At 39.9% G+C, this 15,952-nt stretch overlaps 1 protein-coding gene across 2 annotated transcripts in view; it reads left to right on the forward strand.

Annotated features, from left to right (window-relative positions):
• The window catches only part of LOC120634374 (G protein-coupled receptor kinase 2), a 67,079-nt gene extending 51,558 nt beyond the window's left edge, over positions 1-15,521 (forward strand). Inside the window, exons 4-13 of one of the 2 annotated variants that reach the window (XM_039904891.1) lie at positions 6,623-6,788; positions 7,816-8,021; positions 8,587-8,776; positions 9,824-9,956; positions 10,276-10,411; positions 10,911-11,051; positions 11,736-11,942; positions 12,842-13,025; positions 13,432-13,529; positions 14,776-15,521. In XM_039904891.1, coding sequence (XP_039760825.1) covers positions 6,623-6,788; positions 7,816-8,021; positions 8,587-8,776; positions 9,824-9,956; positions 10,276-10,411; positions 10,911-11,051; positions 11,736-11,942; positions 12,842-13,025; positions 13,432-13,529; positions 14,776-14,901 — 1,587 coding nt within the window. In that variant the 3' untranslated portion in view covers positions 14,902-15,521. The remainder of the gene's footprint in view (positions 1-6,622; positions 6,789-7,815; positions 8,022-8,586; positions 8,777-9,823; positions 9,957-10,275; positions 10,412-10,910; positions 11,052-11,735; positions 11,943-12,841; positions 13,026-13,431; positions 13,530-14,775) is intronic. The other variant, XM_039904892.1, reaches the window with a different exon arrangement.
• The last annotated feature ends 431 nt before the right edge of the window (positions 15,522-15,952 follow it).

The raw sequence follows: 15,952 nt of genomic DNA on the forward strand, positions 1-15,952 counted from the left end.
GATTAAAGACCGACACGCGCATAGTACCTACGCGAGGCGACAATTAATTAAAAAGTGACAGGAATCACATGATTTTATTTTGCATGGGATGTTAGGGCTGTATATGATTTCTTTCAGTAAAAACTATGGCAGTGGTTTACTGAAAAACTATTAGGTTTTCAGTTTCAGAGACAGTACATAATGTTCCTCTCACGCCTGTGAAGTATTATTTCTGTTTTCATTCACAAGTTGTATATTCGAAAGGGTAGAAATGATGTTAATTGTAATTTTAAACAATTATCTTTAGCCGGTTTCTCTAATATTAAGAAATTAGTTTGCTTTTGATTTAATATATGACGCGTGTTTTTTAGTCTTTTTTAACTATTAATTTATTATCACTAACAATGTATAAAGGAATAAGCAGCTTACTGTTCTGACTCTGCTTGATTTTAGTAACGCTTTCAATACCGTTGACTATGATATCTTGCTTAGTCTTCTGCGCTCTATTAACATATCTCCATCGGCGATAGACTGGTTTCGGAGTTACCTCATTGGTCGTCGACAACGCATTCGGACTGATGAGTCCGTTTCATCTTGGTGTGATGTTACGGCCGGGGTACCTCAGGGTGGCGTGTTATCTCCTTTACTATTTGCCATATTCATTAATTCTATCACTCAAAAAATAGCTTCTCTCTATCACATGTATGCAGATGATGTCCAGATTTATCGCCACTCAACTTTTGAAAATCTTGGCTCTGCTATTACTGCTGTTAATGTTGATCTTTCACTGATCTGTGAATGGAGCAAGCAGTATGGGCTGAAGGTGAACCCCGCAAAATCGCAATCAATAATTATTGGCAGTCCGGGAATGATTTCAAAAGTTGATTGGCAGAACATCCCTTCTATTGTTTATAATGGTGTCGCTATTCCTTTTAGTGCCACCGTTAAAGATCTTGGCATTCAAATAGATCAGGATTTATCATGGTCAACGCATATTAAGGAGCTGAGTAAGAAAACTTTTGCGACAATGCATTCATTGCGACGCCTACGTGCTGTTCTGCCAATCCCAACCAAAGTTATGATAGCCCATTCTCTCCTTCTCTCAATTCTCGATTATGCGGATGCAAGCTTTCTTAATTTGACTGAAGACCAGATTACCAAACTTGAGCGTCTCCAAAATCTTGCTATTCGGTTCATATTTGGCCTACGCAAATATGACCACGTTTCGACAAAAACACAAGTGGCTCCCTATTCGCCGACGCCGGGATTAGCATGTACTTTCGCTTCTGTACTGTGTTTTATTTCATTTAAAAACTCCTTCTTATCTTAAGGAGAAGTTTACTTTTCTGGGAGTGCAATCTGATTTAAGATCGTGTCGCGCGCTGACTCTGAGTATGCCTTTTCATAGAACTAAGTTCTATGAGCACTCGTTTACAGTGCAAGCCATAGCGCTATGGAATGCGCTCCCAATAGACATAAGGCAGTCTAAGACACTTTGTATTTTTAAGAAAGCTGTCAAAAACCACTATAGTTTGCATTGAAGACGACTTGTAATAGTATTTACTGTTGTTAATGTATTTATGATATGTTATAGTATATATTAGTTTATTATTATTTTTTGTTTTTTTAATATTTCATTTATTATGTATTATTTTATTTGTGTAATCTAGTTTAAGTATTAGTATGTAGTTATTAGTATGTATTTTTTTTTAATATGCACAACCTGCAGTATGTTATCCTTTTGTTTTCCTTATCCTAAGGTTGCCTGGAAGAGATCGCTACAAAGCGATAAGGCCGCCTTTTGTATACTTCTTCTGTCCGTGTTTTCTTTTATTCTTTTTTTGTATTTTTATTTGTGTGCAAATAAAGAGTATAAATAAATAAATAAATAAAGGACAGCACCTTTAGACCATTACCCATTTTAGACCTGTCACCCTTATTTCGTTTAGAGATTTGCTGTACAGTGATTTTATCAATTCGGATTTTTTTTCCGCTCCGGACAAAGCTCCGTCACATAATAGACGGATTCGCAAAATTCTTATTTAATATGAAACGGGTTTATTTCGGAACGGTCCGGTCCTATTTAAATAATATATATTATTAATATTGTGAATTACTTTGGACCTTTGTAGTCTGAAATTAATGCAAAACGATACAATTGAATCCCTATCCCTACTTATATAATAAATATAAATGTAAGTTTGTTTGTTACGCTTTCACGCAAAAACTATTTAACGGATCCTCATGAAACTTTGTACACATATTCTTGGAAATGTTACAAGTAATATAGGATACTTTTTATCCCGACATTAAGCTCGGTTCCTTTGGGAGAGGGGATGAGTGTTTGACAATTTTACACCATAACTCCGACAAATTATAACAGATTTAAATAATTATTTTTGTAATATAGAGGTTATAATATGTGTTTAATTTTGCCCAAACAAAAAAAAAATTACATATCACATAAATCTATGATAACTTTTGGAGACAGACAACTGAACTCATCAAGAATTTACAGCAAATCAACCGTGATTGCCGTTATTCAATACACATGCATTGTTTACGAGATAGCACAAAAAACATCACTCCTATATACCCGAGAGAGTTACGCAGATTTATTCAGTCTATCGGGGGCCGGGCGGGATCCACATTTTGTATGAAAGTGAGTAGTAGTTGAATATTTCTTCGCGACTGAAAGTTTCTAGCTTGATCTATACAAAATAATAAAACCTGTGTGTATTTATGTACAAGCGTTAGAAATTATACTTCTTTGGCGTAACAAGATAAAAATCTTTTTAAAATTTTTATTTTGCGCCTTATTCTAAGTTTTTAGCATAAACGACACTAACAATAGAGTAGTAGTTTTATTATAACGCATTATCTAGTTAACTAAAGTCTACTTAAATATAACAAAAAAATATTTCTACATTATTAAAGAAATGGATATAATAAACATAATTTAATTGGGATTACGAATAGACTCGGACAACCAAATTTCACTCAGCATTAAAGTTTGAGATTTTTGTACAATTGAATCAATTAAATCACCGGAATAGTTAACTTCATGGTGTCGGTTTTTTATGACGGTGTCGTAAAAATTTACTCTCATCATTTTTCCCTAACGCGCCAAAAGAAATATAACTTAACAAGTCAAGTCAAATATTTCTTTATTCAAATAGGCACATTTGATGCGTTGATTACATACAAAATGTGTACATAGCAGTGAGTAGTGATGGCGATAACTACATTCGTAAACTTAAAACTAAAGCTACGACATTTTAGTCGGTATAACATTCATTAAAATTGTTATTTGTTATAAAAAAATCTGACGTGTTATGTAAAATATCTTGTTGAGTATGTATCAAATAAATGCCTTTTGGATTATGAATAATTTTCTTAGGAAGACATTTGTCAAATTATGTAAATGCGACCAACAGGGAAACAATATTAATGATGGAGCGAGAATTTTCTGGAAATGGCCATTCAGTGATAAAAACCAAGACTTGTTGTTGCCCACGACTACTTCATCGTTTGTTAAGGCTTTTAAACCAAAAGGTCTGGTTAGACCTTTCCTAGGATTAAGCGTTCCGGTAGGAACCATGAAGGGTTAAACTGCCACACCCACTAACAGGTTAGCCCGTTACCATCTTAGACTGCATCATCACTTACCACTAGACTCTCATCTAGTGAGAGATTGCGGTGAAGCCGGATTGTGGTGCGGATTGGTGGACTTTACACGCTTTAGAGAACATTAGCTCTCAGGCATGCAGGTTTCCTCACGATGTTTTCCTTCAATATTGAAGCAAGTGATATTTTCATTGTTTAAAACGCACATAAATAAGAAGAGCTAGAGGTGCGTACTGGGATTCGAACTTGGTCCCCTGAAAGTGAGGCCGAAGTGTTAACCACTAGGTTATACGGCCCACGGGTCTCCTCCCACAAGAGAAGGGGTTAAGGCCGTAGTCCACCACGCTGGCCACGTGCGGATTGGTGGACTCTATGTCATTTAAATTATACAAATGAAAAGAGCATAATTTAAGCTTAACGAGTTATTTATTATTGCACTGAACTACGACCTTTCAGATTTTATTTGACCCTTTTAATCGATGTAGGGGCTCTGTGAGAGAAACTGAAGCTGTAGTCAAAGAGCAAGCGAAAGTTTTATTTACATCGACAAACAAATGACGCGCCTCAATGTCAAATGTGTGGGTTGCCCCTTAAATTGATGCATGCTTCACTGTGGGAGAGCGAGAAAAAATTGTCCAAGAGCGAGAGAAAAGTTTGTGTGTTTATTATATACGTACAAGTAACAAACGACACCATTCAAATTCAAATTAAAAATCATAACTGTTTTATTCATGTTGGCTTTCACAGGCACTTAGTCCGCCACTTAAAAACGTCATTAGCGTTGAACTACATTCTTGAATTTAAAACTAAAGCTAGGGGGATTCGAAACGTGCCCTGGTCTAAGAAGAGCCCACAACAAATTTGACCGGGTTTTTTTGTCAACACCATCTCACAGCCAAATTGACACATTTAGCTATGAAGTTAAAGCAGTTCGTACCGAAGCTTTTTTATCATTTATGTAATGCTTAATTTATAATAAACTAGGGTTTAATTAGAATTTAGGGTTGAATCTTTTAATCCATGCATAACATGACTTTGAAATTAGACAAATAGTAGCAAGAGCGATACAGGGGATTGTGCTAGACTTCGATACAAGCAATACGTAATGTTATAAAACAAACAAATTCCTGTTTCAAATATGTATTTGACTCCTTGAATCTGAAGTAATATAGCCTAGAGCGTTTGAAAAGTGAAATAGAAAAGCAAAAAAGTGAAAAAGCAGAAGCGGTGACAGCCTAGTGGGCGAAGCTTTGGCTTTCCTATCTGAGGCACCTAGTTCGATCGGCATGCACTTCATAACATTTAAGAGTTACGTGTGTTTTAAACATTAAACATAACTCGCTTCAAATGTAAAAGAAAACGCTAAGAAATGATAATGACGATGATGAAGTAAAAAGTTTTTGCCTTGCTTTATGTTCATACCAGTAACCAGTAAAGTTAGGCGATAAACAAACGACGCGCTTCAAGGGCAAAGGTGTGGGTTGACCCTTTAAATCGATGCATGGCTCACTGTGGGGGGAAATAAAAAGACATAGTCCAAGAGCAAGTGAACTAATGTATTGAAAAATCTTAAAATAATTGAATTGTGCTTTAGATCTATTCCATAACGAAAACGTGCACAAAAGACCATACAAGTTTTGTGAGGAAAATTATATGTCGCTGTCCCATAAAGTATCTCTATCGAATATCAATTCTTAAACTTTGATTAGCGAAGGTTCTTAGTTTAATAACAATGTACAGCCAAATTCCGCCTCGCAGCATGCAATATCATTTAATTTACATGTTTTTTTATCCTTCTAAGATTGAGGAATGACAAATATAAAAATGTATGTATATATTAATAAATATGCATAATCCATATCACTTTCATCGGTCGCTATGTTATTGGGCGAAAGAAGAACAAACCACCAAACACACATAATTTGTTAAATTAACAGTTACAGAAAGTTCGTGTTTTGAATGTTGCTTGCTCCTCACTGGTATAAAGATTGAAGAAATTATAAATTGCACTAGACAGATTCTCCTACTTTTCTCGAAGTTAGAAAATTAAGCTTAACGCTCAGTGTATATGTTTCTATTATTGTGAGGCGATGGTGATAACTACATTAGATATTGAAATAACCACTTGAACAATTACTTTCATTCAGAGCGAGGTGGCCAAATGGTCACCACCTCTCGGACTACAAGGGGGCCCGATCAAATGATTTGAGCTAATCAACCGCGTCGACTTCCATTAACCCATGTAATGATTTTATAACTGAATTTAACAAAGGAAGGTTATGTATTTTATCCGTATGACTCAGAAATTTCTTTAGAAACCAAGTATAACTTAAATAATATTTGTGGCTTTTTAATTTTGGTCATATTTTGGATTACAATTCGAACGGGTATAAATTATCAAAAAGTGAAGAAAAAACTGTCTTGTATAAATTTACCCTCGCTTAGTGCAGCGGTGACCGCAGAGGTTTTAAGTTAAAGATCCCGGATTCGATTCCCGGCAGTGGCGATTTGGGAATTTCTTATTTCTGAATTTTCCCTGGTCTGGTCTGGTGGGTGGCTTCGGCTGTGCCTAGTTACCACCCTACCGACAAAGACGTGCCGCTAAGCGATTTAGCGTTCCGGTATGATGTCGCGTAAAAACCGATTAAGGGTATGGGTTGAACATAACTGCCATACTCCCTGTCAGATAAGCCCGCTGCCATCTTAGACTGCATCATCATTTATCAGGTGAGATTGCGGTCAATGACTAACTTGTAGAGGAATAAAAAAAAAAAATTCTTACGTGCAGAAACAACTTAATTAGGTTTAAATGCAACACGCTCGCTACGCTCGGGATTTATTGCAATAGCCCTCGTTTGCTTGGAATGTATCACGGCGCCCGTAACGTAAGACATCGATTTATCCCCTTTAATTATTGTAAAACAGATTGTTATGACCCACAATACTAGCAAATATCACCGCTAGTATATCGCACAGTAAGAATATGAACTAGACTCTGCATAATAAATGTATGTAGTTCTTGGATCGATTGCAGGCGGAGAGGTACGAAGTGGAGCTGGACGAGACGCGCACCGCCCTCGCGGCCGAGGTGTTCGGCCTTTACCTGAAGGCTGAGGATGCGGACGCCGTCACCGACGTGGTCTCCCCGACCGTGGTGGAAGATGCGAGCAAGCTGCTTGAGGGTAAGATGCCTTTGCTCCTTAGTTTACAAGAGAGGGGAGATGGGTAATCTATACCACCATGATGGAAGATGCAAGCAAGCTGCTTAAAAGTAGGATTCTCTGCTGTCTCTTACACCGGTGTGGGGTTCCCTTCACACCGTGGTGGAAGATGCCAACAAGTTGCCTGAAGGTAGGATGCTCTGCTATCTGACAAACTGGGAAAGGCAAGCATGATTCTTGAAAGGAGGGTGCCTTTGCTCTTGGTGGGAAATGACCATGATGAGGGAGGGAGGGTTCCCCTGGCAATGCTGGACCAAGCAAGGTGGCCCTCCCTTATGCGAGCAAGTCAGTTGAAGGTAGGCTGCTCTTGGCCTTTGGTAGACAGGATCAGGGGTCCCTCCGAACACCGGAAAACGATGGAAGGTACGAATTAGCTGCCATAGTGGAAGATGCGAGGAAGCTGTTTGAAGGCAGGTTGCACTTGCTCTTTGCTAGAATGATGGATGATCTACCCGACCGTGGTGGAAGAGGCAAGCGAGCTGCTTGAAGGTAGAAAACTCTTGCAGTTTGGTTGGTTCAAATCACTGCAAAAGATGTTTGAACAAGAAATTCACCATGGCACGCACTTATTCGTTTTAATTTCCATCTTTTCCTCTCCTAATCAGTAACATTTATATTTATCAGTTCTCAGAGTCTCAGCATGTCTTCTTTATGCATTTTGAATGAACCCAATACTTCAAGGTAGAATACTCTTGCGGTTTGGTTGCCAGTTCCTCAGTTCGGAGGTTTCAACCACTGCGAAAGATGCCTGATCTTGAATTCACCATGTCCCGCATTTTTTCGTTTTAATTTCCATCTTTTCCTCTCCTATTCAGCAACATTTCTATTTGTCAGTTCTCAGAGTTCCCCAGCATAACGTCTTAATGCATTTTGAATGAACCCAATCGGTTGGCCATTAGTTGTTAGAAAAATACTGGATCATCAGGCAGTTGTTCTTTACTCTTCCCAACTTCATTCCTTTATTAAAACAACACTTAAATAATTCCAGCCGGCTCCAAAGACATATTCAGTGAGTGCATACGATGTGTGAAGAGTTTCCTGGCGGGCATCCCGTTCGCGGAGTTCGAGCGCTCGATGTACTTCCACCGGTACCTGCAGTGGAAGTGGCTGGAGGCGCAGCCGATCACCCAGAACACCTTCCGTATGTACCGCGTGCTCGGCAAGGGTGGCTTCGGAGAAGTTTGCGCGTGCCAGGTGAGTGTACCACTTAGGCTCGCGTACGTAACAGACCATCTACCATAGAATACATGTACTACCATAGAATCCGAAAAGTCGGCCTTGCATTACAATAAATATCTCGTTTAAAACTTGCTCGACTATTCCGAAACGCAATTCACAAAATAATTAATACTTGATAGCAATGGCGATATAAACACAATATTTTAACTTTTCTTGGTACGTAGACTCTGTGCTAGCAACCAGCCGAACTCAATAGATTGACATTAAGTACTATGAATGTAGTATTGAATATATTTTTTCTAATGAAGAGAATTGTTGGAATGCGTCTGAAACACGTGTACCTTACAATTTATAACTTTTAACTTGATTTGATTCGAAAGTACTTATATTGTAGGTACTGTGGAAAATGGAAGCTGGAAGGGCATTCCAGATCCTAGCAGTGCGGATCAGAAACGAATATGCGAAGCGCCTCGTACGCGTCCGCGGTATATCGACCACGTAGGGATGCAGATTCTTACCGTGCCTCGCGGTTCGATGGTAAAAAGGCATTTAATTTTATTACTTGTCATACTTTCCCCAGGTCCGTGCGACAGGCAAAATGTACGCGTGCAAAAAACTAGAAAAGAAAAGGATAAAGAAGCGCAAAGGCGAGGCGATGGTGTTGATAGAGAAGCAAATCCTACAGCGAATCAACTCGCGCTTCGTCGTAAACTTGGCCTACGCGTACGAGACCAAGGACGCCTTGTGTCTCGTGCTCACAATCATGAACGGTGAGTCTATGCTTTGTCTATGCCTCTTGATTTCTTATTTTTGATTATGGTCACTGAGACCAGTTAGCGTTTTTGTTAACAACAAGACGCGTTATTGTTGCGGTGCGTCGGCATTTTATGCTGTAGCACCGCCAAGGAAACGTGTCCCACTGAGTGACGAGGCGTGAAATAAGGTGTAGGAATCCAGGATTATGTTCTGAGATAGAGTTGGAGCTGTGTCATGTTCTGGTTCACGCTCGTCTGTGACAACTGGTGCTCTTCCACGGTTGGGAGGGCAGCGACACTGTCTAAGAGTGAAAGATTTTCTTCGCAATAAAAGTTCTTCGTAAGTTCATACTTCTGAGATGTTTCTTGTTTCGATGCCCCGGCTCGACTGCCTGGTGGTCGGCCAGAGTTGCCTATTTATTTCATATTCTTGGTCGAAATCTCTTGGTGAGCTGTCGTTTCAGTCACTAGTCTTCTCGCGAAAAGCTTCGACTAACGTCTTAAGAAACTTTCGCTTGGTTGTTGGATCAAGGGTCAGATACAGAAGGCATGAAACGGCGCGTATTGTGAGGAGGTTCCTCACTCTGGAGCCCTGACCGCTTGGGCATTCAAAAACCTCGCAAGCGGAATGTGGATGTTTTTTCTTATACATTTTTAAAAATGTTTTTTATTTTCTTAGCATTATTAAGAATTTTAAAAAACAATGAAAATCAATAAATGATAGACTAATTCATTCTTAAACAAACTAACGTATTACTAAATAATTGGCTCTACAAGTTACCAAACAGAAGGTCTTACTATCTAAACATTTCTAATAATGGCCTCACCTACTTACTGGCAGCCTAATTATTATCATAAGGTTATTAAGTCTGTCTAGTCGCCAACAAGACTGAAAGTAAATGGCGGACTTTCGAAATTGGATGACCCAGGTTTTCTAACCTTTTTAAAAGCTGACCAAAAATCTCCTGTTGAGTTAGTAGTCGGGGCTCTTAAAGCATAAGACAACCGAGAAAGTCTTTGTCCAGTTAATGAGCTGATGACGACGATAACTTGCTGTTCCAGGTGGCGATCTCAAGTTCCACATCTACAACATGTGTGGAGCAGATACAGGTTTGGGTCTGGAGCGGTCACGATTCTACGCGGCCCAGGTCGCTTGCGGTTTAGAACATCTGCACAAAATGGGCATAGTTTATAGGTGAGTTCTACAGAGTATTTATTTAATAATAACTATTATTATAAATAATACTAATGGAAAAAATAACAGTTGAACTAACCTTCTTTTTAAATGCCAAAAAGATTTTTTTGAGTGTCGAGTTTTGATTCAACTGAATAAAAAAAACTACTACAAGTTAGTCCTTGACTTTAAATCCCACTTCTGATTCTGATATCAGAAGTGGGATAGCCACGAGTCGTTATTATTTATTGATAATTGCATTTGTGCATTGTTATTCGTAATAATGTGGTCTTTCTCTCACTTTTCGGCCTTTCCTTTGATATCAAATTTTTGATTACAGGGATTGTAAGCCGGAAAACATTCTATTGGATGACGCGGGTCACGTGAGAATATCGGATCTTGGTCTCGCTGTGGATGTACCCGAAGGAGGAAGCGTTCGCGGCAGGGTCGGTACCGTCGGCTATATGGCTCCAGAGGTGAGTGATATACGAACAGGCAGACAGACAGGTCAGGGGTCCTTGATCGCGTGGAAGTTCTGCCAAAAAGTATAAATGAGTCTACGTTAAGAGAATATTGTCTATGACATGTCACGAACAAAGACTCGCTGCTGACATGTGATTATTCAGATTGTAGGCAACTTAGAAAGTTATTGACTACATGCTGCCGACAAAGTCTTTCAATTTGTTCGCATAGTGTGAAATCGCCGGCAAACTCAACAGTAGCGGGCTGTCTCGGCAGGTCTGTGCTTTGGTGTGTCAGACTACTACTTCTAGACTACATCTTCTTCCTTTTGAGCCTAACCGGAACAATCCACTTCAGCCAGTCGAGCTCAATCCAGAAGCGTCTTCTTAACATGACCACGATATAGTTAGAATTATTTTAATTCTATTTTTTATGTTTGAGCAAGCTTCAGCCAATCGTTGGATTGCAGAATTTGATATTTGAAACCATGAACATTTTATGTTATCTGTGCAGGTTATAGACAACGAGCGGTACACGTTCAGCCCCGACTGGTTCTCGTTCGGGTGCCTCGTGTACGAAATGATCGAGGGTAGAGCGCCTTTCCGCGCGAGGAAGGAGAAGGTCAAGCGAGATGAGGTCGACCGCAGGGTCAAGGTGAGGTATATCTGGCTCGAAGGACCATTAGCTAGTAATTAAAGGTAAAAAAGGTATAGGCTATCAAATAAAGCATCGGTGACGGAAGACCAACCCCGTTGGATTCCCCTTGTGAGATGAGGGCGATTGCAAGTAGTTGTTAAAAATGTATCCTGCTCGAAGGACCAAAAGTGTGATGTGTGTGCAAAAGCGGTACACGGTTTAGTTCCGACTGGTTCTCGTTTGGGTGCCTCGTGTATGAAATGAACGAGGGCAGAGCGCCTTTTCGTCGACCTCAAGATCAAGGTGAGGTTTAGTACCATCCGATCCGAAGGATCGTTCCCTAGCAAACCAGTTCCCAGTAACCAGTCGGATGGTTCGTCATTGTGCCTTGAGAGGTTAAGGTGAGAGTATGTCTACGCAGGGATAAGATTGGCCAGATATCGTGTTTATCTGGCTCGAAGGACCAACAGTGTAAGGAACGTTTGAGTTGTTGATAAACGGGTTTGGTGTAGGCTCTTATTAGACTAGAGCTCGTTTGGAATCCTCTTAGCTTTAGTTTGAAGTTGACGAATATGGTTATCGCCATCATCACACTGCCGTGTACACATTTCTCATGTAATTTAAGCGCCATAAGCGCCATCTATAGGCCTACTTAAATAAAAATATATTGACTTTGACTTTTACTTTTGACTTCATCCGCAGCACGAGCAAGAGAAGTACTCGAGTAAGTTCAGCGAGTGCGCGCGTGCTCTGTGCTCCGCGCTGCTGGCCAAGGCACCGGCGGCACGGCTGGGTGCGGGCACCGCGGGGCGCCGGGGGGCAGCACATGTTAAGGCGCACCGGTTCTTCACTCGGCTCAACTGGGCGAGGCTGGAAGCCGGCATGGTGGTTGCGCCATTCGTACCTGATGTGAGTTTTTTTTTCAACCATAAAGCATCATTTATTGGTATATAACCTATTGACGTCCTCCATGGCGCTGCGGTAAGCGCTGTGGTTTGAAGTTGGAGGTCCCGGGATCGATTTCCGGCAGGGGCAAATTTTAAAATGGAATTTTTTACGGCAGCTGAGCTAAGTTTGCCTGCTAACGTTTATATATGGGATTGGGAACCCCAATGTAGCTTACAATCCAAGGTCACTCCTCGAGATGTTTTATCGATTCTCCGTTATTCATTAAGTTTTACCAATCTTTTTGACATACAGTAAAATAAATTTCACACACTTAGCTTTTTTAGCAACTGCTGAGTTTCTTGCCGGCTTCTTCTCGGTAGAATCTGCCTTCCGAACCGGTGGTAGAATCACTACAAACAGTCAGACTTGACGTTTCAAAAGTGCTTATATTAGGCTTACTTGAAATAAATGAATTTTGAATTTTTATGAATTTTTTTAACATTTAAAAGTAAGTAATTTATTAAAGTTTATTTTTTTATTTATTCAATGCAACACCTACAGAATCACACGTTATATTGACATTTGATAATAGCTTAAGGCTTCCGTAAGATTCAACATAAAGGTAGCTAAAACATGCTTCTAAATAAAGATGGAAACTATAACACGAAAAGAAAAAGTAACAAAAATAACCAAACTAATTCTATATTGATTTTATTATTTTTAAAAGAAAATGACTAGCCAAGTATTTTTAGTAGCTTATTTATTTTAATTCGGCAGTTTTTCTTTACATATATAGATTGACTTATCCTTTACTATAAAATGTTTGTATAAACTAAAAGTAAAAAAAAAAACTATCATGCGTAATTATTATTCACTTGTGGTTCATGCGTCCCTGGTAATTGAAATTTTATCATTTACAGCCGCATGCGGTTTACGCGAAGGACGTTTTGGACATCGAGCAGTTCTCCACCGTGAAGGGGGTCGCCCTGGACGCGGGAGACGACACCTTCTACGGCAAATTCAACACCGGCTCCGTCAGTATCCCCTGGCAGAGGGAGATGATTGAGACCGGATGTTACACCGAGCTGAACCTCTTCACACCAGGTCAGTGCTGTCAGCTCAACTTCCAGCTCACACCGGCTCCGTCAGCATCCCCTGGCATAGAGATGATTGAGACCGGTTGCTACACTGAGCTGTACCTCTTCACACCAGGTCAGTGCTCTCAGCCTGACCACCAGCTTACACCGGCTCCGTCAGCATCCACTGGCAGAGAGATGATTGAGACCGGATGCTACACCGAGCTGAACCTCTTCACACCAGGTCAGTGCTCTCAGCCTGACCACCAGCTTACACCGGCTCCGTCAGCATCCACTGGCAGAGAGATGATTGAGACCGGATGCTACACCGAGCTGAACCTCTTCACACCAGGTCAGTGCAGTGAGACTGGCTGATACTTATAACAACAAATTTGAGGGTATCCAAATAAAAAAATATATGTTTATGGTTTCAGATGATGAAGGCAAGGAGAGCCGGACGGCTGATCTGCAGCTGGTGCCCACCGATGAGGTGCAGGAGGAGGAGACGGGCTGTTTCATGTTTGCTAGACGGGTGAGATATTTACCATAATATTATCGACTTATGAGAAATGCCTCGATAGTCCAGTGTTTAGCATATCTGTCTACAAGATTTATCTGGCTTGGATGCCCAGGTTCGGCAATAGCTTTTTTAATCCACTACAACTTAACTGCAATTTTATACGACGGCGAAGTGTGAGATTTTCTACCTAGGTTTACTTATTTGATCCCGTGAAAGTTAACTACGACTCATATATATACGAATTTGCGTGGTCTATGCAATTTCTGCTATTAAAGAAAAAAAAAAGTGCGGACGCGTTGCGGCGGTGGTGTCTGACAATGTCCCGATTAATGACTGCAGCCTCGGCCCAATGGTTGCTTACTTATTTCTGAGACATTCTTATACTTGTGAACATGTGGCATATTATACTACACTAAACTATACAATTTTTAGTGTAGTATAATGGCATATTATACTACACTAAAAATTTATACGAAACTATAAAATTACAGTGGTATAAAATAAGGTATGTTTATATTTTATTTAACTTTCACGCAATATATAATAAATATAACTTGTGCTTTTATAAACTTAATAAATGCATTTTAATCTATCTTTTATATATATAAAAGAGAAAGTGTGTGGGTATGTTCCGTATAGGCTCCGAAACAGCAGGACCGATTTCAATGAAACTTTCAGGGAATCTCCGGATTGACCTGGCGAGTAATCCTGTAAAGTTTGGTGACGATCGGAGCACTCTTATTTTGGAACTGTCAAATACAGCTTTTATTTACTATGATGATATTCTATTGTTGGGTGTATATAATGATCTTCACCCGCTCGAGAAGAGAATAGAAGAGAATGAATACGGAGAGAAATAAATGATTTAATATATTATGAGAATTCAATTAAAAATTTAATGATGTAAGTTTATTGTTTAAATAAAATAAAGCAATAATTTCGATTTTTATGGAATAGAAAAAGCGCCACCTAGTGTCAATACTGTTTCCCACTATTATAACTAGATGGCTCTCGATACCATAAAAATCGAAGTTAACTTTCACGGGACCGAATAAGTAAACATAAGTTGAAGATATCACACTTGGCATTCTGGTGGTAAATGCTGGTAACGGGCTAATCTGTTAGGGTATGGGATTAAATCAATACCCCTAATCAGTTTCTACACGACATCGTACTGGAACGCTTGCGCTCCAAACGCTTGCGCTAGGGAGGTCGCCAAATCGCTTATGATGATGAGGATGGATAATTATTTCCTCAGGTGCTCTGCCCCCAGAAGAAGATCCCAGCGCGACTCCGCCCCGTACACGTGCCGGACCACTTACTGCGGCCCTCGTCCCCGCCGCCCCCGGACCCCGCGCCCCCGGTCCCCGCCCCCGCCAGCTGACCACACTCGCCACGCGACCCAACGCACAACACTACCGATGGGTAAGCTGGTATGCCATGTAGGGAGGTCCTGCGAGATTAATGGGCGCCTAGTACCCCGAGTGGAAGTCTTTAACTGAAAACTAGTAATCAGAAGACCGATAATTGATATTTTCTACCTACGTTTATCTATATAGTTCGCTTGAAATTTAACTAAAATAAAACGGCGCAATCTAGCGACAGTACTGTTTCCCAATAACTAGATGGCGCTTCTGCCATACCATATAAATCGTAGTTAACTTTCACGCGATCGAATAACTTAACGCTGGTAGAAAATCCCACAATTGGCACCACATGCTCGGAACCGATTTCATTCACTGGTTAAATTAATAACAGATTAAAAATATTGATCTTCGTTTTATCTGTTAATTGATTGGACGATTTGTAAGGAACTGATTTGTAACCTTCAATTTCGATTTCGTTTATTTAACCGGTTTAATGGGGCAAGCGAAATCGAAAATGCGTCACGTTTTTGTCTAAAATCGCAGCAAAAATCGTTTAAAGCATAATTAATGCTAGACCGTGGCGGGAACGTGCCTCGTATGAGTACAGACTTGATAAAAAACTTTACGATTTTTTTAAATGAAGCGCCAAGTTTTATTGTGTGTATTTATTATATTTATTTTTATTTATTTTTTATTTTTTTATTGTGTACGGCCGAGTCTCGAAAGAAGCTCGGACACCACACGGTGTAGTTTAAACTATTCTTATAAATGTACGAGTACCTCCTACGAGGCCGGTTAATATCTGTTGAGCGCAATCGAATTAGGAAACAGTTTCTACTTTAACCAATCTATGCTGCGATTTTTAAAACTACGTGACGCATCATCTCTGAATCTGTTAAAAACTGTTTCTCCATTAAGCCTTTTAAACCGATACCTACAAAAATTTATGACCGAAACCGGTATACATTTTTACCCGGTTTCCGAGGCCTGCTCGTAATCCCCAAGCGGGTCGAAGGCTTTGCACTTGAAATATGATAAAAAAAATCTCGCAGAACACACCTCCGCCTA

The sequence above is a fragment of the Pararge aegeria genome, chromosome 23 (genome assembly GCF_905163445.1).
Source record: "Pararge aegeria chromosome 23, ilParAegt1.1, whole genome shotgun sequence".
NCBI lineage: Eukaryota > Metazoa > Arthropoda > Insecta > Lepidoptera > Nymphalidae > Pararge > Pararge aegeria.